This window comes from Aotus nancymaae, unplaced genomic scaffold (assembly GCF_030222135.1).
Source record: "Aotus nancymaae isolate 86718 unplaced genomic scaffold, 86718_ANA_hifiasm-v0.15.2.pri h1tg000039l, whole genome shotgun sequence".
Lineage (NCBI taxonomy): Eukaryota > Metazoa > Chordata > Mammalia > Primates > Aotidae > Aotus > Aotus nancymaae.
Window position 1 is genome coordinate 4,159,088 of NW_026988453.1, and position 13,771 is coordinate 4,172,858.

General features: G+C 56.0%; 1 protein-coding gene across 4 annotated transcripts in view; it reads right to left on the minus strand.

Moving 5' to 3' along the window:
- The window catches only part of KIF21B (kinesin family member 21B), a 53,599-nt gene that overhangs the window by 6,968 nt on the left and 32,860 nt on the right, over positions 1–13,771 (minus strand). For 2 of the 4 annotated variants that reach the window (XM_012459537.3, XM_012459535.3), the window contains exons 20-32: positions 13,379–13,573; positions 13,184–13,285; positions 11,839–12,004; positions 11,567–11,618; positions 11,392–11,449; positions 10,058–10,263; positions 9,906–9,980; positions 8,400–8,513; positions 6,573–6,611; positions 4,533–4,669; positions 3,101–3,281; positions 1,441–1,605; positions 1,035–1,152 (exon numbers count right to left, since the gene is read on the minus strand). In XM_012459537.3, coding sequence (XP_012314960.1) covers positions 1,035–1,152; positions 1,441–1,605; positions 3,101–3,281; positions 4,533–4,669; positions 6,573–6,611; positions 8,400–8,513; positions 9,906–9,980; positions 10,058–10,263; positions 11,392–11,449; positions 11,567–11,618; positions 11,839–12,004; positions 13,184–13,285; positions 13,379–13,573 — 1,608 coding nt within the window. The remainder of the gene's footprint in view (positions 1–1,034; positions 1,153–1,440; positions 1,606–3,100; positions 3,282–4,532; positions 4,670–6,572; positions 6,612–8,399; positions 8,514–9,905; positions 9,981–10,057; positions 10,264–11,391; positions 11,450–11,566; positions 11,619–11,838; positions 12,005–13,183; positions 13,286–13,378; positions 13,574–13,771) is intronic. The other 2 variants (XM_012459538.3, XM_012459536.3) reach the window with 1 other exon arrangement.

Consider the following 13,771-nt stretch of genomic DNA (forward strand, 5'->3'; position numbering starts at 1 on the left):
GAAGATCCAGGAGTCTGGCTAGGGTGGCAGCCACTGCCCTCTGGGGAGAGGTGCTTCCCCAAAGGCGTGGGCTCTGGAGGTGGGGCTGCTGCTTCCAAGGGACTGGGAACACTGAAGGTTCAGGGCATGACCCTTCCCATGGACACTGGGGCAGGGGTGGGAGGAGACCAACTCAAGTGATGCAGGGGTCAATCAGCTCATCACCCTGAGACCCCACAGCTGAACAGGCAGCTGCTAAGGAGAAAGGCGGGTTTGGGGTGTAAGCCTCCCTCTATAATTCTTTTGTTTTTTAGTAAAATGTTCATCACAATCCCACCACCCCTGAAAACCCTGCTTCCTTCCAGTTTCTTTTTTGTTGGAGACAGAGTCTCCCTCTGTTGCCCAGGCTGGAGTATAGTGGCGCGATCTCAGCTCACTGCAACCTCTGTCTCCCAGGCTCGTGATTCTCCTGCCTTAGCCTCCCAAGTAGCTGGGACTACAGGCGTGCGTCACCAGGCCTGGCTAATGTTTTGTATTTTAGTAGAGACAGGGTTTCACCATGTTGGCCAGGCTGGTCTCAAACTCCTGACCTCAACTGATCCACCCGCCTTGGCCTCCCAAAGTGCTGGGATTACAGGCGTCAGCCACTGCGCCTGGCTGGCTTCCTGCCAGTTTCTGACTGCATCTGGACAGTTTTCAATGGCATAATCAGAGAGCAAACAAATGAGTGTTGCTTGTACACTTCATGTTTGGTTGAGTATTTATCATTTTAATAGCTGCAGTGCATCCCATTAGGTGGATTTTCCATCATTTGATAGTTATTCTACCCTTCAACATCTAAGTTATTACGAATTTTTCACCAGTTACAAAACAATGCTGCCATCTATAACTTTCTGCACATAAATTCTTGCCTCCTTTGGGGTGATTTCTTCAGCAGACATCCCCCAAAGTCTTACAATTTTTCATGAGTACCCCCAAGGCGACAGAGGGCAAAGACCGGGGAAAGTGGAAGGCAAGCCCCTGCTCGGCCTCAGAGCCGAGGCAGCCCCAGGTACCTTAACGTAGTGGTCCTTGGAGCCAGTCACCACGAGGTCATGCTGGCTGGCCGTCTGGGTGACCGTCAGGCACATCACAGGGCCGATGTGGCCAGTCAGCTTGCCAACAGGCTGGAACCTGCAGCAGAAAGAGGCCCAGCCGGGGATAGGTGAATTAGAGGGGACTCTGGATTGGGATGGGGGGTCTGCCCAAGAACAAACAGACCTGGTCAGGGTACTCACCCTCCCCTCCTGCTCAAGGCAAGATCATGAATCTAGACATGAGCTGCCCTGCATCCCAGCAGCATGGGGGAGTAAAGGTGTTGCTGAGGTCCTATCCGCCCCAGGGTGGGTCCCTCCAAGCTGAGACCTGGGGACCTTGCCCGGGCATGCCAAGCCCTCCTCCTTGCCCAGGTATCATGCTGACCTGCTAAGCTCCCAGATGCGAACAGCATTGCCCGAGGCGGCGTACAGCATGGTGCCTGAAGGGCTGAGGGCGATCTGGTTGATCTGATGCTCCCCCTGGGCGCTGGTGATGGCACGGGTGGACGTGGAGGCACAGGCGTCCCCTGAGATCACCTGGCCTGAAGACCTGCCCATGAAGGAGAAAGGCAAGGCCAGAGGTCAAAATTATCCATGTGCACAGTCCAGGAAACCAATAGAACCTCATTAAGACCAGCCCACGTAGCCCACTTCCCCACTTCTTCCAGGAAGCCTTTTTTTTTTTTCTTTTCTGAGACCCTGTCTCGCTCTGTTGCCCAGTGGTGCAATCTTGGCTGACTGCAACCTGTGCCTCCCAGGTTCAAGTGATTCTCCTGCCTCAGCCTCCTGAAAAGCTGGGATTACAGGCAACTGTCCATGCCTGGCTAAATTTTGTATTTTAAGTAGAGACGGGGTTTCACCATGTTGGTCAGGCTGGTCTCGAACTCCTGACCTCATCATTCCACCCGCCTCAGCTTCCCAAAGTACTGGGATTACAGGCGTGCGCCACCATGCCCAGCCCAGGAAGTCTTCGTTGACTGACAGAGAAGCGCAACAGCTTCTCCTATAAATGAGCCCCAGGGGAGAGCTCCACTCCAGTCCTGGTGAGTCAGCTCCCCATGAGGCCTGCCTGGGTGCCTGGTCACTGGCTTGGAAAGATGGTAAGGCTGTCATGAGACTGGGCGTAAACCTGGATCTTCCGGAAATCAACCTCCCTCAGTCTCAGTTTCCTCATCAGCTAAAAGAGGTGATTATACCCATTCTGTTTATTTTATTTTATTTGAGATGGAGTTTCACTCTTGTTGTCCGGGCTGGAGTGCAGTGGTGTGCTCTCGGCTCACTGCAAACTCCACCTCCTGGGTTCAAGCGATTCTCCTGCCTCAGCCTCCTGAGTAGCCAGGATTACAGGCATATGCCACCATGCGTGGCTAATTTTTTGTATCTTTAGTGGAGATGGGGTTTCACTGTGTTGGCCAGGCTGGTTTCGAACTCCTGACTTTGTGATCCACCCACTTCGGCTTCCCAAAGTGCTGGGATTACAGGTGTGAGCCACTGCGCCCGGCCAGCCTGTTTACTTTTTAAGGATCAAATTAGTAGGCTGTAGCTTACAATGTTAATGTGAGAATGTAGCGTGACTTTTGCTAAAAATCCACTTGTGCTACAAGGCTCCTGGTCTCAGGTCTGCCTCCCCTGCCCTGTGCCTGTGTCTGAAGCTGTCGGGACAGGGCTCAGGGCCGTGGCCGGGTGGTCACCTACACAGGCAGTGGCCAGCACAGCTTTAGGAGCTTGCCCTGTTTCCTCAGCTCCCCTTTCAGACTCGTAGCATGATATCTAACACACTTCAAGAGGTAGGGCTTGGGGGACTGGGCGGTGGGTGGAGGCCAGGCAGGCCAAAAACTCCTCTAGTGGTCCCGCCCCAGACACTGTCCTCCAAACTAAGGATCTCACCTCGTACCCCAGGGTCAAGCCAAATTCATAGGCTGGGAATGGCTTTTGCGCCCATGTAGCCGGGCTGTGCTGTGCTGAGTGGGTCACAGGCTGGGAGCATCTGCACCCCACCCGGCCTGCTGCAGCCCACCACTGTGAGGCAGGCAGCAGATACTCACGTGAGGGTGCGAATGCACTTGGCCGAGTCCCGGATGTCCCACACCTTGATGTAGGAGGTGGACACGGAGAACACAAGCCCTGAGTGGCTGCAGTACTTGATGGAGACCACGTTGTTGGGGTGGCCCTTTAGAGCCGCGATCTCCTGCCCCGTAACCAAGTTCCACATCTTACAGCTTCGGTCTGCAAGAGATGGGAGGAAGCCACAGGGAGGGGAGGGATGTCAGCCACTAGGGGGCGTAGCTCTGCCTCTGCAGGGGCTGCCAGGGTAGGGGAAAGGGATCCAGAGAGCTCCAGAGGACGGAGCTCCGGGTCTGAAAGAAACATGCACATGTGTGCTCACTGGCATGTATGTGTGCTTGTAAAAAACTCAGAGGAGAGAGAATTCTCTAAGAACCTCAGACCAGGGTTCCTCAATCACTCTTCCCACCAACACCAGAGTTCTGTGAGCCACACTGCTAAGGTGTCCAGGGCTAAAACAAAATTCTTAAGCCTTTATGGTGGCTGTTCCTCCAAACATTAATTGCTGACACACTAAATGAACCAGTGCAAGCAAATATTATGGGAAAACGTGGAATCAATCAATCACACTTGGATTGACAGCTATCCCCCTACTGCCGTAGAGAGCTATATTTATGCTTGTGTTTCTAGTACGCATGTCTATTACAGACTAGTTCTTTCTGTTGGTAAAAGAATGAATGAATGAATTAAAAGTAAATAAATAAATTATTTATATATTTGCTCATTGAGATACGGTCTTGCTCTGTTGCCCAGGCTGGAGTGCAATCGTGCAAACACAGCTCACGGCAGCCTTGACCTCCTGAACTCAAACAATCCTCCCGCCTCAGCCTCCTGAGTAGCTGGGGCTACAGGCCCATGTCACTGTGACTAATTTTTTATTTTTTGTAGAGACACGGTCTCACTATGTTGCCCACCCAGGTAGTCTCAAACTCCTGGGCTCAAGCGATTCTCCCGCCTCATCTTCCCAAAGTGCTGCAATTACAGGTCTGAGCCACTGTGTCCGGCCTGTCTGCTGGTAAAATGTTTGACGTTGTTGCATAATTAGGTGAATGTGACTTTGTGGAGTGCTGCTGCTGAGATGATAGGGAGTGCTTAGATGTATGAGCTGGGGTGATGTCAGGCAGTGCAAGTACAGGCGGGGCACCCAAGAAGCTTCCTGAAGATTCCCTGGGAGGTCTGGAAGGAAGCGCTGGATGGAGTCACCAGGTCAGGTGTGAGGAAGGCTTGGCCAAGGATGCACGGGATGGGGGCCTTGAGCCAAGGTAAGAAACAAGGGTAGCAAGCAAATTGACCCCCACATTCTCAACTCCTGGGGGCTGTGTGTTTTTATCTCCTTCACAGACCACTCTGACAACGGAAGCAGGGGTGAGCAGGAGACCCTGACCCTACCTTGCTAGTTGGGGTTCCACGCACCTTTGGACCCTGTGAACAGCAACTCATCTGTAGCATCCAGGCAGAGGATGGGCTTGGTGTGGCCTTCAGCCATGGAGACGCACTGCAGCGGGGCCGTCCGTGCACCCTTGGCTCCTCCAACCGGGGAGATGATGCCCCTTCCCAAGAGAGAGGGAGAGAGGGCACGCTCATCAGCCAGGGAGACTGTGGCCAGGCTGATCGAGGCACGTGCATGGGACGGGGTCAGGGCAGGGAGGGGATGAGGGCCTAATAACAGAGGCTTCAAAGACTCCAGCCAAATTCCACCAAGGTCTGAGAACTGGGAATGGGCTACAGAGTAGACAGCCTGTATTAATCAACAATCTGTCAGCTGCCATCCTGAGCACTTTTGGGGAAGCAAACCCTGTGTGAGGCATAGCTAGAAGGCGCAGGAGGTATGGGCTCCGTTCACAGAGTTCCCGCCTGACGCTGCCTGACCCGATCCTGAGATGTGAATACATCTGGGCCCAGTTGGGCAGGGCAGAGGCCCAGGGGCTGGAACAGGGCCCTGTAGCTCTCACCAGAAGCTGCATGCTGCTTCAGTGAACAAGTGTGAGGGAGGGCTGCTCAGGCTGCCACCCCCATGCACCCTGATCCCAATAAACCCTTCTGCCAGTGACTGCCTCTGGGGCTGGCATCTTCCAAGCAGAGAGCCATGTGCACACATACACACCCCTTTTGGACCAACAGGGACAAACCTGTGACGGGAATTTATAAAGGGCTAAATCCCTTAGGAGTTGGCTTGGCTTCAGGGCAGGTTTGGAACTCTCTGGAATGGGGCTGTATGGACCTGGCACGGCACCTGATACTGGGGGAGCAGGAAAGAGGCTGGCACAAGTGTGAAGATTTCACCACATGCAGCTTCCTGAGGTTCTGAGGATGATTTTTTTCTCAGTGAGGACTTCTGGGATGAGACCCTGGCTGAGTTATGTCTGAAAATATATCCCAGCTGTGTTTTTTCCCCAGAGAACGCTGCTCTTGACAGTGACTCTGTGGCCAAGGATCTATGGAAACGATCATGGTTCTGCCCGTGGCGCTTCTCACTCAGCTCCCCCCGACTCTGCCAGGCCCGCCCTTGAAGATGGTGGTCGGATATGTCCAGCTGCCATCTGGGTGCCACACATGCACAAATAGCTCCCCAAGCTGCCCCAGTGCCCCGATCTGACCCTGGTTTGGCCTCACTGCATGGCCGTGGAACTACGTCAAAGGGACCACGCTCCCCCGGCTGACAGCCTGGCCAGCTGGCTAACGTCTTGCGGTGGCAAAGCCTCATGACCCGCAGTAAACCTGATGTCAACACCCAGGGCTGGAGGCTCAAGGAGTGGAGACAGCCCGCCAGGAGAGCTGAGGAAGCTCTCAGCCCATGAGGGGCCCCTGGCTTGTCAGGGGGCTCGGGCCCCAGGTCCTGAGTCTTGCTCCTCGTTGTGGGGTGTTGTGCTGGGCTGACTAAGAGAACTGGCCTCCAGCCAACCCATAGGCTGCAGGGAGGGGAGGTACCCGCACATCTGTGTGCACCAAGGGGTGTGGGCAAGGGGCGCTGCCCTCTTGATGCCCCTCCCAGAGCCCATGTCTGAAGCGCTCACACCCAGCACAAGCTGAGGTAATCAAAGGACCCAGAGCACACCACCGGCACTCGCAAAAGGAGCGGCCCTAGCATTTCCCCTGCCTTCCAGTCGTGGAGAACTCAGCCCAGCCCAGCATCCTCCAGCCTCCATGCTGCACCCCCTCCCTGCCCAGGTGAGGAGGGAGAAGAGAATAGGGCTTGCGACAAGCAACTGTGCGCCCTCCCCAAGCCCCCAGCTCCAGCCGGCGCAGTCCAAAGCCTTGTGGCCACCCTGAGAGGGAGGAACCATGGGAGTGGGGACAGGGACAGGTCTGGAGAGAGGGCGGCGGGGAGGGGAGCGGAAGGGCTGCATGCTGAGGACACGGGTGTCAGGCGGGAGGGGTGCAGCGAGAGGCAGAGAAGAGAGGGTGCCGAGAGCAAGAGTGGGGAAGCAAACACGAGAGACGTTCTGTGTGTACCTCAGGACCTCCGACAAAGAGGAGTCGCTGTCATCAGACCTGGGGAGGGCAGAAAATTAGCTGGATTAGGGGGTGAGAGGAGACACACACAGAGGGACGCAGAGGCGGCAGCAGCGTGGGGAGGTCAGAGGGCAGGTTATTCTCTTCCAGGGGAGCGGAGAGAGGCAGAGGAATGAGGGCCTCGGGAGAGCAGGGGAGGAGGCGGGGTGGACTGGCCTGGGACCTGGGATTCTCCCCCAGGAGTGGGCCACCAGGGTCTCTCGGCTGGCAGGGGAGGAGCGAGGAGGGGGCCATGGGGAGACGTGGGAGCACCAGCCCCACGTGGGGAGATGGTTCCGGGGCTGTTTGCTGGTTCCAAGCTCTCTGGCTGCCCCATTGCACAAGCTGGGGGCACCCACCCCACCCCAGCAATGCTCGTACCTGCCCAGGGCTGAAGGAAGCCATGCCTGATCCTACCCCTCCCTGGGAGTGGCTTCTTCCAGCAATTCCTCAGGGGCTCACTTATTTAAAAAGCCCACTGTCCCCCGAGGGCCCACTGGGCAGTGCCTAGAGGTTGGCTCTGCATCCTGCACAGGCTCTAAGACCTGGACCACCGGACAAGACCAAGGCTTCCAGAAGACCACCAGGCTGGGATGGGCAGTCCTACCCCAATCCTTCCAAAACGGGGACCTGTCGATTCTAACAACATGGAGATGGGCTAGGAGTGGTCCCTGGCTCCCCCTACAGCAGCCTGAACCAAGATAGGTTTGGAGAAGGAGGTGTCCCGGGTGCCAGGTCTGCAGGGCTCTGCCTCCTGGGCTCAGCATTCATCGAGTAGTATTTTGACCCAGGAAGGGGCATTTTTGTGGGGAGGTGGGGAGGGTGAACGTCAGGCACTATGTACAAGGACAAGGATTTTCTAGTCTGAGGCTCCCCTGGAGGACACAGCACTGTCCCCCTGGGGTAGGGAAGCTTTCAGGAAACTAAGAGAGGAGCCCTCTTGGGGGCTGCAGAGAGCAAATCAGGGCCAGGGTAGGCCCAGCAATGCTGGAAAGCCCAGAGCAGGACATAGAGAATAGGGTCCTCCCTTGTGCTGAGGCACAGCAGGCAGGAGCTGGAAGTCCCGGGCCGTGAGTGCAAGCCTGCCACTTTGTAGGTGAAGGTCCCTGGCTCCCTCTTTGAGCCTCATTCCTCTCGTGTGAAATAGGGAAGACAATTTGCGTGGTTGTTTCTTAGCCTAACGAAGTCACACATATGAAAGCAGGTTGTAAAGCACAGAAGCGCCTTCTGGATGCAGCGGCGGCTGTTAACACAGACCACAGCGTTAGTCATCAGAGCCTTGTATCAGGAGCTGTGAATATAGGTGGACCTGCGCCTGCCTTAGGAAGGCAGTCTGGGGGTCTGCTCTGGTCTCTTTCTGCTGGGAGAGTGCACAGAGTGGAGTGGTTGAAGCTGAAGGGAGGGGCTTCAGAGCAGACTCAAGGCAGCAGCAGAGGTGGATTAAACGGCAGCTCTGGAGAGCCCTCAGGCACCTGCCCCATGCGGCTAGCCTGCCTAACTGCCTAACTGCCCGGCCCCAATCCCTGCGGCCTCCTTCTTGCCCTCTCCTGAGGGCCCAGCACGCTGAGGGGAGGAGAACGGCTCCTGATCAGTACAGGAAGCAGAGAAACGCCAGGAGAGGGCATCAGGGCATTTCTCTGGTGCCCTCTCCTGGCGTTTCTCTGGGAGGGGCTGGAACTTCAGGCTGGGGTTGGCTTGGCTGCCTGAGCCCTCCTCCAGCAAGTAGTGTCTACACGTTCCCCACTGCCACCTCGGTGCCCTCCCTCCTCGCCCCTCTGCCCTGCTTACTTGTCCAGCGCCGACCCCTGGCTCTGATTACTGGTGAGACGAGAGAAGACATTGCGGTCATTGCGGGGCCGAGTGGGAGGGGATGACGGGGGTGTGAATCCCACATCTGTGGACCTGGTGAGCCGGGATGGAGGGCAGCCTGTTAGTGACCATCCCTGTCCACAGGCCCCCACTTGGTGCTGGGCTTCCACCTTCTGTCAGGGCTGTGAAACCCTCAGGGCAGGGCTGGCTGCGCCGTATTCTCAGAGCTCAACCCCCAGCTAAGCTCCTGGATGCTTTAAGCATCGATCCTCATCATTCACAGATTCCATATTTGGGAAGTCACCTATTCGTTAAAATGTACTTGTGGCCAGGTGCGGTGGCTCATGCCTGTAATCCCAGTAAACTGAAAGGCCTTGGTGGGAGGATTGCTTGAACTTAGTAGTTCGAGACCAGCCTGGGCAACATGGTGAGACCTCAACTCCACAAAAAGTAAAAAAATTAGGCGGGCATGGTGGTACATGCCTGTAGTCCCAGCTATTTGAGAGGCTGAGGCGGGAGGATCGCTTGAGCCTGGGAGGTGGAGACTGCAGTGGACCCTGATCGTGCCACTGCACTCCAGCCTGGGTGATGGAGTGAGACCCTATCTCCAAAAAGAAAACAATCCTCCTGCCTCCCACCAAGGCAGGTGGCAAGAGGCCATCTTGAGCCTTGCTTTCCCACTATTAAGCTGCGTGCCACCAAACCTCTTGCTCTGTGGGCCTGGCCCACCTGCGGGTGACCAGCTGGGGACTTCCTTGCCATTCTGCATTGATCTCTTTTTTTCCTTGGAATTTCTAATCTCCTCTCACACAATAAGGCCTTAAAAAGACCTGAAAGCTCCCCAGAACCCATGGTCGTGAAAAGGGGCTGAAGCACATCAGTGCAATGGCCAATCCAGGCCACTCCAAAGCCCTCTGTGTTGGGTGCACATCAGCAGTTTCCAGCATCTGGCTCGGCTATGATGAGGTTTAAGGTATGTTACAGAGATTACATTTCTTTTTCTTTTCTTTTTTCTTTCTTTCTGAGACAGAATCTCTGTCACCCAGGCTGCAGTGCAGTGGCACGATCTCGGCTCACAGCAATCTCTGCCTCCCAGGTTCAAATCATTCTCATGCCTCAGTTTCCCGAGTAGCTGGGATTACAAGCATGCGCCACTATGTCTGAACAATTTCTCTATTTTTAGTAGAGATGATGGTTCACCATATTGGCCGGGCTGGTCTTAAACTCCTGGGCTCAAGTGATCTGGCCATCTCAGCCTCCCAAAGTGCTAGGATTACAGGTGTGAGCCATCATGCCTGGCCCATTTCTTGAGTCCACACCTGACAGGGTGGGGAAGGGACCAGTGGGTGAAGCCGAATGGCTCAGGCAAGCTGGCCCAGTTTACACAGTGCAACATAATCTACAGAGCAGAACATCACAGCCTCTCATGTACCCAAGGACTAGACTGGTGGTGACTCCAGAGCGGATTCTAGAACATGTTCTCACCTAATGGGCTGCCCTCGGTCGTAGGACTTCCTTCTCGTCAGCGGGGACGTCTCTGTGCCTCGAGACTGCCTGGGGCTGGAACAGAAGAGTCCAGTGAGGCCCAGACACAACTTCACCCCCATCCCAATCCACATTCCTGCTTCCGTCCTTACAAAGTGCTGCCCCGGGTAGGCAGGCTGACAGTGCGCGAGACCTTGTCCCGGTAATAGGGGTCTCGGACAGAGAAGCCCACGCTGTCCTCTTTGATCTCAACAAGGGAGGCCAGGGACTTGGTGATGTTCTTGGTGGAGATATCCAGTGGGGGCCCCAGGCACTCGGCCGACACAGCTTTCATCTGGGCAGACAGCTTGGGCTCGCTCTGGGAAAGAAAGAACAGGGTGGATCCACTTATCCAAATGGCATGGCACATAAAGGGAAGCCAGGGGAAATCCTACTTTTTTTTTTTTTTTGAGATAGGGCCTCAAAAAAAGTGGACTGCCGTGGTGCAAAATGGGTCACTGCGGCCTCAACTTCCCAGGCTTATGTGATCCCCTCACCTCAGCCTCCCCCAGCAGCTAAGACTACAGGCACGTGCCACCCACCCGGCTAATTTTAAAATTTTTTTCTGTAGAGATGGGGTCTCGCCATGTTGTCCAGGCTGATCTTGAACTCCTGGGCTCACAAAACCCTCTTGCCTCAGACTCCCAAAGTGCTGGGATGACAGGGTGAGCCACTGCACCTGGCCCGCCCGGAAATTCTAACAAGAGAAGTGGTGCTATCTTGGCCTAAGGTAGAGGACCTGATGGAAGGACCCAGACAGACATCACCTGAGCTCCGCGGCGAAACTCTCAGGGTCTCTGGAGCATCCAGAGCAACTGAAATGGTTTCACTGTCCTTAGTTGGACTATACAAACACAGAATGCCCGGCCTGACTTCTTTGCTGCTCACCAGCTCATCAGTTTACCCCAAAACCATGCATAATTTGCTGTTCCCAGTCTGCAGTTTTCTCCCTCCTTGTCTCCTTAATAAGCCCTGCGTCTTGGTTCAGTCTAGTGAAACTGATCCCTCGATGTTAGGTAAACTTCCTCATTGCTGATTCTCCTATGGTTGAATCAACTGGGTGCATGTAAGGTAACCAGACATTTTGAGTTAGGTTTTGACCCAGGGTGTGAGGCAGAATCATTGGGGGGTCGGGGGGAGGTGACGTTTTTGAACACAGGGACTCTGGTTATGGTGCAGTTGCTAGCAGGGTGGCAACAGAGGCTAGCGGTTGACTCCAGCCACTTCCCCTTCCTTCCACCCACCTCAGAAGAAATGGGCTGTAACAAGTTACGTATCTGAACAACGCCTAATTCCAGGCTAAATTTTCTTTTGCACCTCCAACCCAGCTGGGGACAATCTTGTGTTGTGGCTGAGGGTGGAGCAGTGCCACAGTAAGCGGGAAACGGGCTGTAGGGAGGCTGGCCCTGCTGCATCCACTGCCTGCCTGCCTGCCGGTGGGGCTCACCTTGAACTTGAAATCATCATGGCTGGTGGAGCCTTTCATGGTGAACGACTGGGAGAAGCTGAGGAAGAAGCAGAGAGAGTTCAGGAGGTTCAGCCCTGGGACCTATGGCAACTCCTCCCACCAGCCCCAGGTAGCCGCTGTGAGACGGCCTCTCACTCCCAGCTCGCAAACTCACCTCCCCTCAGAGAACTCTGAGATCTCCTCATCTGTGCTGGCATAGCCGTTTTCTGTGGGAAGGAAGGAGGGAGGGAGAGAGGGTGAGAGGCCCCGTTCAAGAGTTGGGGAGGGAAGATGGTCTCCCTCCTGTAAGTCACCCGCTGCAATCAGACCGGGGCTCCTAGTAGGGGCTGGGGGTGGTTCTGGGGAAGTGAGGGCCTCCTGGGGGTCCGAGCCCAAGAGAACTGGAGTACCGAGGAGCTGGCAGCTTCTGCCCGCCCCTACCCGTACCCTGCTGCACGTTGTAGATGAGGGCCTGCAGCTCGGGGTGTGCCTCAGCCTTCTCACGCAGGGCGTCCAGGAGCAGATGGTTCTGGGAGGACCCCGCCATGTCTGTCTGCCTCAGTCGGCCCTCCAGCAGCCGAATCTGGGCTTCCTTTTGTGCCACTTGCAGCCCCTGGGGGCAGGGAACAAGCCTGGAGTTACCCCTCCTGGCCTGGGGTTGGGGGTTCCCCATACTGCCTAACCTCTACCCCTCAAGATACCTTGGAGGGCTCCCTTCCAGCTCCCAGCATCACCCTTGTACCTGGCACACACCTGAGAGAACTCCCAGCCCCCTTAGCTCCCACATACACACATCAGGGAAGCTCACCTCAGGACACACCCTATTATGGGCCAGGTCATGTCCCCCCAAAACTCATATTTGAAGCCCTAACCCCATTACCTCAGAATATGACTATTTGCAGATAGGGCCTTTAAAGAGGTGACTGGGGTCATACAGGTGGGCCCTACTTCAATATGGCATCCTCATAAGAAGGGGAGATTCGGACACAGACAGGCACAGAGCGAAGACCACGTGATGATGCAGGGAGATGACAGGCCCCAGAAGAAACCATCCCTGCCAACACCCTGACCTTGGACTTCCCACCCTCCAGAACTGTGAGAAAATAAACCTCTTGTTTGAGGCTCCCAGGCTGGTACTTCGTTATGGTAGCCCTGGCAAACCCATAGAGGTCCCAGACACGAAGCAGAGCTGGAAGAAGCTCAGTGGAGCCAGGGGGAGGGGTCAGGTGGCAGAGTCTCCCACCTCCTTCCAGACTTGCACGGATGCACACCATGTAGGGCCTGTCCCCAGAGACCACATGCCCCAGGAGGGAAGGAGGCACATCCTCTGGTTAGCTCTCTGTCAAGGAGAGAGAAGAGGAGCCCAAGAAACGCCAAGGAACACCTGACGCTCTGCTGTGAGTCCCCAGGGTGGGATGTGGTGTGTCTGTCCATCCTTCTCCTGCCCCCACATACACACACTTTTCCCTCTACCTCCAATGGAACCAAGCCCAGCACTGCTTTGAACAGGCCTGCGCCAGACACCCAAGGTCAACTCTAACAGAGGCTCTGCTGTGTGCCAGGTGCCAGGCCATGCCCCCTGCCCCCCACACACAGCATCTTGTTCAAGCCACGCCACAAGCTACAAGCTTGGTATGGTCATCCTCTCAGCTTTACAGCTGTGGTGTGGGAGGTGTGGAGGTTGGGCAGCTTGTCCCAGCCTGTGAGTGATGCAGGTGAGGAGGAGCCAGGCCCCCGGGGTTCGCACTAGGGTATGGCATGGGCATCTGTGCCCGTGGAGCTTCCAGCTTACCTTGTCAATGGATGCCTTGAGGAAGTTGTCTAGCAGGAGGCGGGCTTCGGCCAGGGAGCAGGAGCTGATGACCACGGATGTGTCTGTGGAGTCCAGCTCCTCCTAGGACCGGGAGGCAGAGAGCCTCGTCACCTGGGGCTGCCCCTGCCACCCACCCCGCCCGCCACTGCCCACCAGGCCCAGCCCTGCGGACACCTTGGTCTCCTCCAGCTGCACGATGGTGGCCTGGCAGTCGGTGATGCTGTCGTTGATGTAGTCGATGTTGGCTGCCAGCACCTCGATCTCCTCGGCCAGCTCCTGCAGCCCCTTCTCCTCCTCGGGGCTCTCAGCCTGCAGCCGCTCCCGCTTCCTCCGCAGGGCCTCCTGCAGGAGGAACAGCTCCTCCCTTTTCTGGGGTCAGGAGACGATTGCAATGGAGGAGTGGTCTCAGGTAGCTGCCCAGCCCTGCCCACAGCTGCCACCACAGGCTGGTCTGTGAGGTCCCCCTAGCACCTCTGGATTCCAGGCACAATGAGCAGAGGGAGTGGGGGACGGGGAAAGGTCTGAAGAGTCAGAGAAGTTGGAGGTGACAGAGGACAGGCAGAATGG